This window comes from Epinephelus fuscoguttatus, linkage group LG3 (assembly GCF_011397635.1).
Source record: "Epinephelus fuscoguttatus linkage group LG3, E.fuscoguttatus.final_Chr_v1".
NCBI classification, from domain to species: Eukaryota; Metazoa; Chordata; class Actinopteri; order Perciformes; family Serranidae; genus Epinephelus; species Epinephelus fuscoguttatus.
In genome coordinates, this window is record NC_064754.1 from 28,665,776 (window position 1) to 28,682,391 (window position 16,616).

Here is a 16,616-nt window from a genome sequence, read left to right on the forward strand (position 1 = left end):
TGTTTCACTGGATGACGTTTTCCTTCATTACATTATGATTTAGTGATCTCACACACAGCTTCCTGCTGTCTTATATACTCACCAAGCACCAAATGTGTATCAGTCCACATCTGAAAATAGTCATAAATAAATTCTTTATTTACTCATAAAGCATTATGTTTAAACCTCAGTGTCCAGCTGTATAAAGACATTATTTAGCCTCGTTAATAAAAGTATACAGTTGTGACCCTTAGATAGACAGGATATGGAAGTCAGAGAGTACTGAGAGACAGATTAATGCATTGTTGGTTTTGCTCTTTTGCCTGGATTTGGGGACAATAACAAAACTACACAATAGAGGTAGCTTCTTTCTTAAATGATTAACATTGTGTTATTCTAAAATGTTTGCATTGTCAGCAATTCCAGTAAAAAAAATCTAAATCAATAATGTCCGTCTCTCACTACTTCCCTACCCTGTCTGTAGCACTGAGCCCATTCGTTCCTACTAAACATATAAATGTTTTAAACTGGGTGGTAAATATAAAGTTTCATTTTAAAAAAAATGCTCAGTAGTTATTTCAAACAGCCAGAAACTACAGTTTTAGAACATGCCACTCAAACTTGAGTTAATTGTGCATGTTTTCAGTTGTGAATTTATACACATTTGGTGCCCTGGTGAATATTGATGGCAGCCAGTGACAGTGTGTGGGGGACTGACTCAGAGAAAGTAGACTCACAAGTCAGTCTTTAGACGCTTTGCTTATCAGAAGGCGGAGATCTCTGATTGTCTGGTGGCGAGACTACAGAGAAAGTAATAGTAAAGCACATTTATATGATTCTGGGGATGCACAATATTGATTTTTTTTTGCCAATATCCAATATGCCAACTATATAACAACTCATCTGGCCTATTACTAATAGCGATATATATCCATAAAATATGGAAAATTATGCAACTTTCTTCCCAGAAACCTCTGTCTGAATATACCTCTTTATCTGTATGTTTGAACCCCAGTTTATCTTTGATTTAATGTGTATTTTCATTTATTTACTTATGTAATACCCTGGTTTAAGACCGTCTATCTGTGTTCGCATTGTAGTAATATTATTTCATTGTCTGGTTTATAGGCATTTATAAAGAACGTTTCCCTTAAAATTTGAAATGCTTTAATGAAAATAGTAATTCACGGCCTCTTATTTTCTATGGGTGTTTTGCTTTGTAATGGTTTAATAAATGTGTAAAACAGTAGAGTTCAAGTTGAATGGGTGGTAGTTTGCTTGTTGAGCTGTCAGCCAATCACAGGGGCGAAGAAGAAGAAATGGTCAGACCTGGCAACCCATGCTAGCTAGCAGATAGAAGGAAAAAGTACTAAATATTGAACAAGGACTGACTGTAAGCACAGGAGCATACAGAGTTTGGGGCTTTTGTTCAGTGACTGTGAATGACCAAGTGTGTGTGCTGTTTTGACAAAGTGTGTGTCGGAAGAACTGTGTGGACGGTTTAGCCCGTTAGCATCTAGCTAGCTACTTTAACGGCTCATACCTAGTGTGGATTTCAGCTTGCTAGCTAGCATTAGCTAGCTTAGCAAATGAGTTTACGTCGGTCGGCAGATCTAGAGAGCATAATGCTACATAACAAGAGGACAACACAGCACTGCGGGAGGCAACTTTGGACATGTTAGTATATTTCGCATCTCCATTTGGATTTAAAAACACACAAAAAACAGCGAAGGACCTCATTAGACAGCAACCTCTAAATTTACCTTGGTCATGACGGTGAGGTTTCCTAAGTAACGGCTCATTCCTTTGAGCTCCATAGTACTTACTACATAGGCTTTCACAGACTCTAACAGTAAAACATTTGTGGGCCCAGCTGTTTTAACGTTATTGTTCAGTACATTTTATTCATAGCAGTCTCTTTCAGATATGTTGTTTTGTTACTTGTGCCTTATCATTTACCTGATGTTTAGTGCATGTTCACATTGTCAATTTTAAAAAAATCGGTTTGTCATATCGGCAGAAATAAGAACGTTGGCCGATTCCGATATTTGATTTTAAGACTTATATTGATGACGATGTTATTGTGCACCCCTATGTATTTCAGTATTTCAAGTCATCTTTCACCCATTTGTGATATTATCAGGCCATAAACTGATTGTTATCTGTGACTTTAAGCCTCATAAGCCCAGCTGCCACCAAGCAGTACATTACGGTTCAGTTCATTTTGGTAGCCTACGTTTTTTTCCGTTTCCATGGTGAAAAGTTGTGGATGGTAGCAATGGAACCCTTTCGTACCTCCTGATTGGGTACCTAGCACACAGATCTGGTATTAAGGAGGTGGAGCTGTGAACACTGCAGTCTGTTGATTGGTCAATAGCAGACTGTCACTCTTGCTGGTTTTGAAACTCATGTAACCACTGTAGAGTTTCGTAGATTGTAACTATAAAATGAAAGAATGTTTTGCTGCCGTTTGCAGCAACTGGAGTCGAAGAAAAAATAACTTAATTCAGTGGGTCGACTGCCGGCGACTTTTAAGGTGGAACGTTAACTTGTTATGTTACTCAGTGCATGAGTTGACAACGTGAATCAATCAACACTCCTTGAATTTCACTGCGACATCTGCTATTAACATGCGTCTTGGGTGATCCGATCATAAATGTACAGCTCTGTCTGTCTGTTCACACCTGGCATTAGAATGCATCTCCACATTTGTCTATGGAAATTGGATTTCACTTCCTGACTCTATGGAAATACACATGTAGCTACATCATTTACATTTGCAAGGACCAAATGTGTTTGTTGTTAAGTTGTTCATAACCGGCAGGTTTGGTTCAGAGGCCATTATCAACCCTTTAAATGGTTGTTTGCATATAGACATTTGCGTATTCAGCTGAAGCTGTTGCAGTTTTAGGTTTCACTGTAACACCATTGGTTCAGGAACAAACACTATATAGGTAGGTATAGAAAAAGATATGGTATGTCAGTTAAAATGAGCATCTCTGGTTACAATGAGTCAGCCTCGACTTTTGGTGTCACAGGGGACATGAACCGCGCTCTCATGAAAATCCCATGTTTGTTTGTACTCAGCAGCACAGATAAAAATGGAATTTAACAGCTGAAAAATCTTTTGTGATTAATTTTGATGTCAGTGTCTCTGGATTAAAAAAACTCAGGCTTTCAATTTTGATGCAATGCAGCCTTGTATTTGTTTTCTATATCACTACTCATGTAACTCAAATCTGTATTTAAAGTAGGCTAGCAATGGTTGAAGCTTAAAAACAATTATTATCTCATGATAAATAATAAAATGTCTCATGATAAAAATGTCCTTGATGTGTCCAAAATCTAGCATAAGTCTTCCAAATTCTAGGGTCATCTCTAACAATGAACTTTGTCTTCTTCCAACAGGGACATCAAATGCACAAAGGTAAGCTCAGGATGTTGAAATGTAAAAAGAGCAAAATGTTCTTTTCCATTTGTAAAGATTTCACTGTGCTCTAGTTGTAATGAACTATGTTGCGTCATCTCTTGTCTCTAAACTCTTGTCTCGTTTCTTCAGTCATGGAAACAACAGTGCAACCTGCACTTCAAGAGAAACATGTGGTCAGGTGAGTGAAGCTGTCACATGCTGTAATTGCATTTTTTCTAATCGTACACAAAAGAAAGAAAATTTAACCCAAAACCCAAAACACAATCCCAAGTTCTGCATGTTTGTTTGTTTGTTTTTCAATTATGCTGATGAATTTGTATTTGAGATCACAATCAAACCCCCTTCAAAGCTGCAGGTACAAACGTCATGATCTGATTTGATCTGTTATCTATTTATCTTTGAAGACAATTTTCTCAAATTGTTTTCGAGGCAACAATTGATAAGACAGTTTTGAAGAAGTTAAAAACATGTCAAGGGGGAATGAGTGTGAATATGGTTTGAAATATTGAAGTGGAAACATAACTAGCTTCCAAAAATGCTGACTCATTCCTGCACCACTCTATAATGGAAAGATCTTCACCACAACAATAAAACATAGGCAGCAATTAGTAAAAATATATATATATATTTTTAAAAATGCATCTCATAAACTAGAATCAGACAACTTTGTAGCTTTTCCACTTGGCGTTTCCAAGTGGCAATATTGTTGCAGCTGTTGTCGCAAAGCAATTACCACAGTATCCACAGTTACTTTGGTTGTTCCACTGTCCACCATGTCCACTACTGAGGATAGTAAATGTAGGGAACTTGTATTGATACTGTTTGGCATCTGGGGGGATAGCTACCAATAGCTACTTGGAGAAAACAAAAGACTATCCTCTTCCTGTTTTGGTTATGCAGTAGTTGACACATTTCCCTGTGCCATAAATCAGGCTTTCATTTTCCCATGAGACTGTACCCATTTGGAGACAAAATTGTGTTGTGAAAGTGAGGCTCAGTGGGAAACAATCTAAATAGTGTCATTACTTTATAGCCATTACATTGTGCAATTAACATTTACCATAATTAAAGTTACAGTAAAAAAGTGTCTATTTCCACATTAAATCAGTTCCTCTTATAGTGTCCACAGAGCAGCTAGAGGTCATCATTTCACAGCAGAATATTTGAAGTTTAATTTATTGTTTTCTCCCCATTGTTCTCTTTACAGAAATAGTCGGCAGCAACTTTGAAATTGTCAGTCGTAGTTGAGGGAAATGCTGCTAAGTGTTTTCCTAACAGTGGTATAGACCGAATCACAGTGTTTGTTTACATGAAGTTTTGGGTAGAAAACCATGCAACATACATAAAATGAAAGGGCGCTGACTGCTGACAGCTGCTCAAGTGGTTAGTTTTTAGCCATCTAAAAAAAAGGGCCATCTATATATATATATATATATATATATCAGTTTAAGTCAGGGGTAGGCAACCTGTGGCTCTGGAGCCATATGCAGCTCTGTAGCCCTTTTCCAGTGGCTCTCAGTGGCTTTGACAAAAAATATAATATGAAAATGAATACCAGTTATTTATTTTTTCGCTTAAATTGTTATTGTTGTAGGCCTAAAGAAATTCTATAGAGGAGCCATTTTGTGGCAAAACATTTTTAAATGCTCTTTTAGAGCCATTTTTAATGTCCGTCTGCTCCACATTTTTAAAATTATTTTTGGTCAAAATTACTCTTCTGAAGGTTGCTGACCCCTGGTTTAAGTGTATGTTATTTAAAGAATATTTTTGCTGTTTCACCTTGCCATCAGACAGCCTTTCTGATGGGGAACTGAAGCCATTATCTCAAAGTCACCAAACTCCATTTACAAAAATAGTAATTGTACTTGTTAGTACTCTATTGGTTAGTGTGTAAAGTGTAGCGGCGAAAATATCCCAAAGATAGCCCACACTAAAACTGATATTTATTTTTTTATTTTTCTTAGGTGACTAAAATACGTTTCATTGCAGCCCCAGTTCACAGCAGTATGTATCTAAGCTTTTGTGCCGGTAAATTTCAGCAAAGCAACACAGTACATAAAATTAGCACAGCAAAAACATCAGGTAGGTCAGATCACTGTGTTTAACTATATATCTTTAAACGTTACAGTCACAGCTGAAAATTACAGTAGAAGTAAACAAGTTTGCAAGTTTCGCTTATCTCTGCAATTCAAATCTATTGCCTGACATCTATGTGGAAGTGACTGTTGTTCGTAACGCTGCATCATAGGGATTTGGTCTGTTAGACTGAATGATATGATGTGTGAAAAAACTTGAATAATCATGTTGAGAACATGTAAAATCCATTCAGAGAGGACCAGGAATGATATTTGGCCCCAGGACATATACCTTAAAGTTCCCATGACACCTTTTAAGTCACATTGTGCCTGTGACTTCACTGTCACTGTCTGAGAATTCTTTAAAACTGCCCAAATCACATGCCAACAGGATCATTATCAGTTTTCACATTGTTTACAACCATCCAATTGAGCTCCTGAACGAAGTTTATCAAAACAATCTGGCATCGACTGCATGACAGAACTACAAAACGGTAGACTCACCTGTGGTAAATACCATTACTAAGCAGTACAACGTGGCAATCAGAGGTGTAGTGCTAACGTTTCAAAATGTGTCTTCAGGCCAACATCCTGTACAGAAGGCTCTGTGAACCGGCAGTGCAGAGGAACAAAGAAACTTAACACTGAAATTGTATAAAGGTGTTTTTCACAGCAGATACTTGTACTTGTAAAAGCAGAAAAACCACAGGTGTATTTAATACCACTGATGATACCTCAGTTCCATGTAAGTCTAAATCATGCCAATGCCAACTACCGGAATGCAATGTGCCACACCAGACAAATAAAAGCTCCTGCTGGTGGGTGGCGGTCCCATTGCGGGGTGGTAACAAACGATCTCGAATTATAGTAAAATGGTAAGCTAAATAAGGACGTAGAAGCACTGCTGGGTCTTCGTAGTAGTCACATTCAGATGCTCTTTGGATTCTTCAGGTGTACTGTGTTTATTCCATCTTGTGAAGGGCCCATTACAAGATATTACAAAAACAATCCAAGGCACACTGCAGGGTTTGTGAAACAATTAAAATGCCTTTAATTTACATGGCAATATAGATTAAAAAGACCAACGCATTGCAACTCACAGGTCAGCTGAGTGAGAGGATGACTCTCTAATATGTGGTCCTTTTGTAGTGTAGTGTATAGTGTTGTTTATTTGCCTTTTGTTTGAGTGTCTTGTTTGAGTGTCCTTTGATTGAGTGTTTTGTTTGAGTGCCTGTTTCTGTGCGTATTCTTTTGTAAAGCGTCTTTGAGTATCTAGAAAAGCGCTATATAAAACCAATTTATTATTATTATCATTATTATTACTCTCCTCCAGTTTGCAAGCCTATTGGTCAAGAACAAAGAAGTGATATACCAATATTGGAGACATTGACCATGATGAAGATGTGTCAGTCAGTGTCAGTGTTGGGTCAGTCACAACGTGTTGGTCTTTTTAATCTATATTGCCATGTAAAATAAAGGTATGTTAATTTTTGCACAAACCCTCCAGTGTGCCTTAGATTGTTCATGCAGTGAGCCCGTCACAAGATGGAATAAACATGTTTCTGAATAATAGTTGAGGCGAGAACTCGACAACACAGTAACAGAAGCACTGCGTAGTTTTACTGTTTGGTCTAAGTTTTTTCAGCCTGCGTTTTACAACACAGAAAACAGTACGTTTTAATTATTGTACTACAGCAAAACAGTGCACTAAACTATGTTTCTGAAGACAATTCAGGTGAGAAAGAGGCAACACAGTTACAAAATCTTGGTTTATATTTAATCAGCACTCCCTAGCTTTAACGTTTGATCTGGGTTGGTCAGCGTTTGAGAGGGAGAGAGAGGGGCAGCTCTCTCTCTCAAATTAACTATACTATTTGTGTCCTTGGTGACGGGCAGTGCGAAAATACAGTGGTAGAATCTTGTTCGAGCAATAGCCCCTGAGCCAACCTAAATCCCTCAGATGACATGATTTTGAGCTTGGAGATGAGCAGGGAGATCTGGGCACTGATAAGGTGGAGGGAAGTTTACCACAGTTCATTTACACATACTAGCCACACTGTTTTGATGAAAAGTTAGTTGAAAATTGGCAAATTATCTCTTTAAAGCTTTAATAGTCCTAATAATGTCATTCCAGCAATTGTTGCAATGCAATGCAGCAAGTATCACCCAACTGTAGCCAAAAAAGCTTTGACAAACCCACTGTACACTTTGGGCCAATAAAATCAGCTTATATTAACTCCGTGTTTGGTGAGCTCTGATTTTTTTTTTTTTTTTTTTTGAAAGAAGCTTTCTAGTTGCCTCTACATTAGCTTTTCCTGATTGCTGAAGTTTTCCCTCTGTCCTTCATTCTCAGCAGCCAGATCCGACCTCTCACTTTCTCCACTGTGTGGGACTGCCATTGAATGACACGGGGAGAGGCCACATGCGGAGGCTGAAAGAAATGCTTGAAGCGACGATGGATGTGTACACCTCCGTGGTAAGGCTAAAAGTTAACCACTGGATAAGAACTTTGCCCAGTAGACACACAAAGGAAGGAATGCTGTCACAAATACCAACCCGACCAGTTGATTTCGTAATGCTTACTCAGATTTTCCAGACAATGGCAGATTAGCACCACGGTGACTTTTGTTAAGACTATCCCTTTTACTGAATGATTCGTGTCATGTGTGTTTGCATACTTGTATTATTAGCAATGGCAGATCCTCCAGATCTCCTCTGTGTGGCGACAAGCTGATTCTAAGCATTTCAAATACAGTTACCCACATAACATCAATACATTTCAACAGACTTTTTATACCTCTTTTATACCTCTTAATTATTTTTTTGTTTGTTTGTTTTTTTTACACCCCTCCACCACCTCAACCACAGAGGTCCAGCATGACAGGAGGGCCATTTCTTAGCATGCAGGGGGAGCTGGCATTTAACCCCGAAGCAGACCCCCTCCAGAATGAAGCCCTGGTCCAGATGTGGATGGAGGTCAGGATAAACCCGCTGCTGAAATCTGTTACCAAACACTTCCTGACCTGCCTCAGCACCAAGACATTCAGCTGCCGCACCTACCAGACGATGTATGTCTGAATCTCAGTCTACACGTTTCTGTTACCATTGTCACAAAATCCTATCTCACCTTCTTATCTCTTCTTGCAGGGTGAGGGAGCTCAGCAACCATTATTCTGAGATGGATCCCGTCAGACAAAAGTGGATCTACACATTCTTCATGTTCCCCTTTCTGTCAGGAGACAGAGTAGCTGGTAAAGCTTTTATTTGTTTGATTCAACTTTACAATTAACTAGAATTGGTTTACAGTTGATAGCGCATGTAAATTTTTTTTAATAGCTACAGCAACACTTAGTATAAACAACAACTTTATTATGAGGCCCATGCATCACAATAAAGGCCACAAGCAGAGGTGTGGGCTTGGGTCACATGACATATGAATTATATGACTAAACTCAACTTGACAAAATCATAAAAGACTTGCAGCTTGACTTCAACTTTAAAACCAGTGACTTGTGACTTGAACTTGAGCCTTTTGACTTGAAAAAACTTGATACCTTCTCCCGAGCCCAATCCCTAAAAATTAACTTATTCAAAACATTTGTGTGCATTCAATTAATTTCCCTACTTTTTCTGAATCAACTAACATCGACGCTAGTCGACACTTGAGTCCCCAGTCACTTTGTTTGAACCAGGAGAGCACCATAAGGAGCTAACGTTACGTTACTGAGTGCCAGTTAGAAAAAAATTATACCAAAGATAATTTTGTTCATGTACAAAAACTATGTGGTGGTCAACTGAAACTAAATATATGCAAAACATGGGGATTGAAAATTACAGATGGAGATGCAACAACTCCCATCAAACTTGTTTTAACAAATAAGTCCAATATATTATTACTGGTTCAAATGCCATTACATTGAATGAAAAGCACCTTAGTTGGGACTCGATTGCAAAGACTTACTTTTGACTTGCAAAACAACGATTTGCCATGGTAGATTAAAGTTCCCAGCAGCCTGTATGCAGCACAATATATGCAATATCTTTAACAGACACAGATTTTCATATTTGTCAATAGGCCTATACAAGATTGCTGCTCTTGTCGAATTTGTGTACATACATTATGTGTTCACTCAGTGCGTGTAATCTCTGTATAGGTTGTGTGAACCCACAGGAGAGCAGTGAAGAGTGGTTGATGAGGAATTTTGGTGCCTTCAGGGTCATGGCCCGAATGAATGACTTTTCAGCACTCAACGTGGTCTTCAGTGGAGTGAGTTTCCATTGTTTTTTCTCCAAGATTTTTTTGATTTACAATAGTAGTCAACCCCACAGAGACAGAGTTTTTATGTAGCTCATGTGACACAGTGCAAGACTAAGTTTTCCACACTCTTACCTCTATGTCTTAACCTCCTCCTCTCTCCTCCATTGTTTTTTCTCCCCCGTAGTTGGAGGTTCTTCACCTACTGACTCCAGAGCAGAAGGCCGAGTTGCTGCTATTGCCAGAGGTTGCAGGTTTAGACAACAGCACCCTAAGCCTGGTCTTTCACAGTTTGTTGACAGGGGGCCCTGGCCATCCCCCCACCATCAGCCCTGGAGGGGACTACAACTGGACAAGCCCTGGAGGGGGCTATAACTGGACGACCCCAGGAGGGGGCTACAACTTGACGACCCCTGGAAGGGGGCACCACTTGACAACCCCTGGAGGGGGGCACCACTTGACGACCCCTGGTGGCGGCTACAACTTGACACCCCCTGGATACACGTCAACCTACCCTCCACATCCCACATTTGACCCATACGCACCACCGTCCCCACACAACAACTTAGGACAGGTACTGTAACATAGCATGGATCAAGTGTTTTAAAATTTAAATAACTGTGAATAATTTGAAATTATTTATTTTATTCAAATCTTTGAGATTTTTTCAAACTTCATGGAGACATACAAAGCTTCCAAATATCATAGTCCAGGTGATATGTGCCAAATTTGAGGTGAAATGTTCACTTTTCATTAAAGCATGAAACTTGGTACACTCTTACAGTTCGGGGACCTGAACATTTTCAGAAATGGAGCGATTGCAAAAACGCCCCGTGGCAGAGATTTTACTTTCTGTCATAACAGAATTATTTGCACCATATCTACCAAAAATGACAACACAGACAAAGTGATGTCTACCCTTGTGTACTGATGGTTAGGTATTACAATGATACCATTTACAAAATCATAAACCATTCAGGTGAAAAGTTAAGGGTAAATTTAGTGACATGAGAAGGAAATCATAGTATCTGTGAACCAATTCTAGACTTGGCCTTCAAGGCTCTGTCAAGTGCAGTGTACCAAGGAGGACACTGTTGAGAAAAAGCAGTTGAGGAGCCATCAAATATGCCATCTCACACAGACGGGTTGGATGGACTCAAGTTCAGGAGATATAATGCAGAACACATAATTTGGTTATGGCAAAAGGTAAAATAGCTGCTACAAGGCATATTTGCGATTGCTCCAATTCTGAAAGTGTTTAGGGCCCCAAAGTGTACAAGTGTACCAAGTTTCATGCTTTTATGAAAAAGTGAACATTATATTCACATATCACCTGGACTTTAAGGCATTTTTGGGATTGGATTTACATTGCCAGGTGGACACAAACATGCTGATGTTGCTGCGTATCTGCTGGATGTGTAAACAGGCAACTGTTTGCTAACAAATTCATCATATCAACTATACATGATGATAATTTGTCCGCGTTGTGTTCCCCAATGTGATCAAAAAATTGAATGAAGGCAGGTTTAAAGAAATATATAAGTAATAATAGTATTGATAATAGTTTAATAAGTAAAGATATAGATAGTAATTTGAATTATTTATATGTTTTTTTCAAACTTGCAGGTTGCGCATGGTTTTATGACGGCTTTCAGACCCCTTGGGAGATTGGTTCATGATTTTGTATCCTTCACACAAGAGGTACTATCTCTCTCTCTCTCTCTCTCTCTCTCACACACACACACACACACACACACACACACACACACTCTAACATAAATCAACATGCAGATGAATGTACACAGTACACCTGCAAAGTGAAATGACTCCTACCCTGCTTTGTTTCTTCAGAGGGACGTGTCAGAAATAAGAAGCACAACTCTCACTCAGTTCCTGCTCAACTGGACTCTGGCTGAACTGGCAGACATGTATCGGCCACAAGAGCCACCTACAGTTCCACAGGAACCACAGTTTGACGTGACCAATGTGGATGATTGGTTCCAGCATGTTGTGATGCCAGTGTTGCAGAGGCTCCTGCCAGATGGCGAGTCTGTGCTGCCCCCAAACATCACAATGGCCTTCCACCATGTGTTGTAAGTCAAACTAAAATTTTGGATTAGTATTCTGCATCCTTGAGTATTCATTTATTTTTTCACGTGTGTCAGTAAAGATAGAACTACATGGAAAACAAATGTATTCCATGTCTGAAATGCAGATTTAAAGGTGTTTCATAAAACTAGGCTGTCTATGCAGTAGAAAGATGCAAATACCTTTAAAAATTGGTGCTACATGAAGATAAACAGATAAAAAGAGGCTGTGGCATTTGCGTTTGTTTAAGAGGGAGAAAATCTACAACTACCAGAATGCACTGTGCCGCACTGGGCCAACAATTGCTCACTGGTTATTTCCACAGGAAGCAATGGGCGGTTCATTAATCTGATCTGAAGTTCCACGCTAAAATGACAGTGTTGTTCGAAAAAACAGAGCTTTCTATTTCCACATGAATTAACAAATGGTTAAATTAATCTCACATTCACTCCACAGTACACTCTGCTGCTCTGAGTGTGATGCTCTGAATAACCAAACGGTACAACATGACAACACTGAATTTACAAACAGTCCAGTTTGTGTCAGAGTGCACTCGGGCACTTGGGCTGAGTATTTTCAAATGCATTTAAAATGGCGGCTGACTGTGAACGAACGATCTGGAATTACAGTTAAAGGGTCAGCTAAAATATGTTTATGAAATAATTTCAGGCAGAAAAGAGGCAACACAGTAGCAGAATCTTGGTTCATATTTGATAAGCACTTCTTAGTTTTATCGTTTGATCAGAGTTTGGCCAGTGTGTGTGTGATGGAGAGAGGCGGGTTTCTCTCTCAATCCACTTCAATACTCTAATGAAAAATTTGTAGTTTAAGTAATAGCCCTAGAGCCAGTGGAAATCTTGAACTGGATTTGAGCTGAGAGATGAGCAGGGTGATCTGGGTGCTGGTAAGATGGTGGGAGGTTTACCACAGTTCATTTACACATACTACCCAAACTGTTGTGATACAAAGCTGGTTGAATATTGGAAAAGTATCTCTTTAAAGCTCCTATAATCTTAATAATCCTGTTCAAGTAATTATTGCAATGCAAGGCAGCAATTATCACCCAACTGTAGCTCTATCTTTCAGCCTCTTCTAGCACATTGTTTCAATTTTAGTCCTGCACCAGGGGGCAAAGCTCTTGGCTACACTCCCAGCCAAACACCAAACTGCACAAAGACAAAATCAGCGGCCAGCTGGTGAAGAGATGGGAGCATTTAGCAGCCAAAGACTGGTGGAGACCAAAATAGAGTTAAAAGGAAGTGAATATGTTGGATTTAGATTCAGGCGTCCATAAACATCTGTAAAGTAAGTTAAGTAAAATTTATTTCTATAGCGCTTTTCTCAGACAAAAGGTCGCATAGTGCTTCACTAGGGCATTATACAACAAGAAAGATAGGGTGACTAAGAGAGCCACTTTGGTAAAAGTGCACAACAAGTAAACTATTTGCACACAGAAAAAAAATACACAACAACAACACATACAAAAAATAAATGGATAAATAATAAAATAAAATACAGTTCTGGTGAATACAAGTCACCAGGTGCATCCTTAGAAACCACAGAGTCAGCAGACTATAAAGGAACAGGCAAAGCATTCCAATATTTAGGTGCTACGGCCGCAAAGGTGCGATCACCACGAGTTTTAAGGCGATTGCAAGGGAGAGACAACAAATTTAGAGTATTAGATTGAAGAGAGCGAGCTGAAGAGTATGGCTAAAGCAGTTCACCAAATTAGCAAATTAATGCTAATGTTGCTTCATGTCTTTTAGATGTGTAAAAAGACAAAATTGCTTGCTAACGTGCTTGCCGTAGTAACTTCATAAGAGACAGTGTGTCGATGTTGTGGATTAACTTGTTGTGAAGCTCCTCTGTCCACTAGTGGCTAAAAATCAACACCAGTTGACTCAATCCACCCTGATGTCAGTTGATAGGTGTCTGTGTTGTAAGATAATTTCTTCTGATGACTTGAATGTTTTGCCTTGTTTCTGTGCAGCTATCTGGACCATGGTATGGACAACGATGAAACCTCTATAATCCAGGACGTCTGTAGCATCAGTCTTGACAGACGACCTTGTGGCGTGAGGCTTTAATTTCTTTTTTATGATTAATCAAGTTTGAATTTTCTAGAATTTGTATTTTATCTAAAAGTGACATTTCCTTGTTCTTAAAAGTCTGCTTCAAAAGTCGTCTTAAAGAGCTTCTTGTCTACATTTTTTTTTTTCTTATTCTACCAGCTGACAGATGCAGTGGAAAATATGGCGAATGTTTTGCACTGTGCTGCTCAGAGCAACCTGGAAATGTCTGAGGAAACTATCATGAGATTGATTGGAGAGCTGACAGAACGTCTGCAGTTACTGATGAAAGAGTTGTCCACAGCTGTGAGTATATCAGCCTTAAAACTCACATTGTTTTCACTTCTATTAAAATGATATACAAGTCTTAGGTCATGATAGGAGCCTGTTTCAACTTGATGTTTACAGAGATTACTGATGTAAACAAACTTATAGAGCACCAGCAAAAATTAACACATGTTTATGGGCTGTGCCTGTATTACTGTAAATGAAGTGTGTAACAATTTGGAAATAATAGCAAATTTCAATCTTGTCTTTTCTGACTGTCTCTTTGGTGGTCGGTTTTTCTTTAGTTTTATTTATGTCACTGACTGTGCCTTTAAAATACTAACCTTTAGAATAACCTGCCAAATAAGCCTTTCAAAGCCAAATGTTACAAACCACCACACACAATGATTTTAGCATTCATAGATAATTATAGACTCACACAACCTCCACTGTAAAACTAATGTTTTATGAATTCCAGCTCCTACCTGGGAGACTCTCAGCTGTTACACATCTTTATTGTAGGGAAGACCGGGGTTGGTTGGCACACTTTTCACTCTCTGCTGTACTTCATTGGCATTATGTATGTTAGAATAGTCTAACCAGCAGCAAATGAAAGGATTATCTCAGCTATAGATTAATATGTTTTAATCTAAAAAAATGTTTTCTAGAATTAAGTGATTAGTGATTATGGTCATGTTGTGCATTTGTGCTAACCGGCCCCATCTTGTGGTTGGTTGACACATTGTTAAAAAGCTGTAGTTACAAAAAAATTAAGCAACCAATTGAAACAGTTTGAACACTTAATTCAACCATGTACCAAAAAACATGAACATTATCTGCCCATTTTTCAAACCAAACAACATTTTGTAATAAATTCATCAGTATGATTGTCCAATTACTTTTTCCATTTACCATGCAAAATAATAAAACAGTAAAGACATCGTCTCTCAAAATACAGCTACAGTTATAACGGTTAATGTTACAACCAGTTGATACCGACCAACCTAAAAATCAGTGTGCCAAGCAACCCCACTCACATTTAAGCCAACTTTGTGATGAAATCTTAAAAGCCAGCGACATCACTCATCACAGACTTTCAAATCTATATCAAATTTAGCTGATTGCTACGTCCATTAAGTACAAGTAACACATTTCCAATATCTCTGTTTTACCCAGTTTACCCAGCCAACCAGCCCCAGTCTCCCCTAAACTTCTTAATGTATGTTTGTTGTAAAAATATAAATTAAAATTGGTGCTCTCTTTTCCTCCTGTAGAACTTCAGAGAGTTGATGTCCGACTTTCAGCAGATCTTTGGCGAGGCGGACTCTCCTTCTCTGACCCAGGAACACCTGGACGACCCGGAGTTCATTAGGCTCTGGTTTCACATCAAGCTGATGCCCCTCCTGTCCAACCCACCCACAGACATCCTGTCCTGCCTCAGCACCAAGAACTTCTCCTGCCCAGTTTTCCAAACCATGTGAGTTCTCAGGTGTGAGGAGATGTTTTCTTCCTCCACACTGTATGGTGTATTACATTTAATTTCTGTCCCTTCTTTTTCCATATGTGCAGTGTGGCAGGACTCAGCAATTACACAAATATTCATCATCCTAATAACATCTATGAGTCGTTCATCTATCCCTTCCTGCTGCATCACAACACCTCTGGTAAGTAGTGACTATCAGCCCTTCTCGTTTAAAGTAGTTGCCAGACATGGAAACATTTTTATCCTGCAACTAAATAAAAATCTTAGCTTGACATTTTGGCAAAAAATAGAAGGACAAAAGTCTTCACTTAATGCAAAAAAAAAAACCCCACTACAAATATGATAGAGGAGTCCTGTTTCTGCAGCGGTGGAGGAAGTACTCAAATCATTTATTAAGTAAAAGCAGTGGTACTAATAATAGTAAACACTCTGTTAGAAATATGTCTTGCATTGAAAATGTTACATAAGTAAAATAAGTATTATCAGCTAAAATTACTTGAATCAAAAGCAAAAGCATTAAATGCTTGGAAATGGCTCCTTTGAATGAATCATTAATAATACTAGATTGTCAGTGATGTGCACTTTAATGTTTTAGTTGGTTGAGGTGAAGCCAATTTTAACTATTTTAATCAGTGTTTTCTGTACCTGTTAAAAACTGATCATATGTTTTGCATGTAAAGTTTTTATTTATAATGTTGTTACTTTAGCTGTCAAATAAAAATAGTGAAGTAAAAGTTTAAAGAAGCATGGCATTGAAATACAATGCAGAATGCCTCAGTGTTTCAGTATTTTACACATTATATTATTAATATTAAAATATCATCACTCATGATTCTCATTTATGTTGATGCAGAATTTAAAGGTTGAGTTGGTCAATTTGGAGTAAATTTTAGCTACCATGGGTTAGTTATTCTATAGCACTGGATCATAATTTATAAGATGACCACATGTTTTGCGTGTAAAATCT

General features: G+C 38.5%; 1 protein-coding gene across 2 annotated transcripts in view; it reads left to right on the plus strand.

The window, feature by feature from the left end:
• The window catches only part of LOC125884983 (uncharacterized), a 49,414-nt gene that overhangs the window by 5,343 nt on the left and 27,455 nt on the right, over positions 1 to 16,616 (plus strand). Inside the window, exons 3-15 of one of the 2 annotated variants that reach the window (XM_049570326.1) lie at positions 3,388 to 3,406; positions 3,539 to 3,587; positions 7,838 to 7,960; positions 8,353 to 8,552; positions 8,632 to 8,735; positions 9,639 to 9,751; positions 9,927 to 10,313; positions 11,366 to 11,440; positions 11,591 to 11,832; positions 13,821 to 13,905; positions 14,062 to 14,205; positions 15,441 to 15,643; positions 15,736 to 15,830. In XM_049570326.1, the coding sequence (XP_049426283.1) occupies positions 3,388 to 3,406; positions 3,539 to 3,587; positions 7,838 to 7,960; positions 8,353 to 8,552; positions 8,632 to 8,735; positions 9,639 to 9,751; positions 9,927 to 10,313; positions 11,366 to 11,440; positions 11,591 to 11,832; positions 13,821 to 13,905; positions 14,062 to 14,205; positions 15,441 to 15,643; positions 15,736 to 15,830 (1,839 nt within the window). The remainder of the gene's footprint in view (positions 1 to 3,387; positions 3,407 to 3,538; positions 3,588 to 7,837; positions 7,961 to 8,352; positions 8,553 to 8,631; positions 8,736 to 9,638; positions 9,752 to 9,926; positions 10,314 to 11,365; positions 11,441 to 11,590; positions 11,833 to 13,820; positions 13,906 to 14,061; positions 14,206 to 15,440; positions 15,644 to 15,735; positions 15,831 to 16,616) is intronic. The other variant, XM_049570334.1, reaches the window with a different exon arrangement.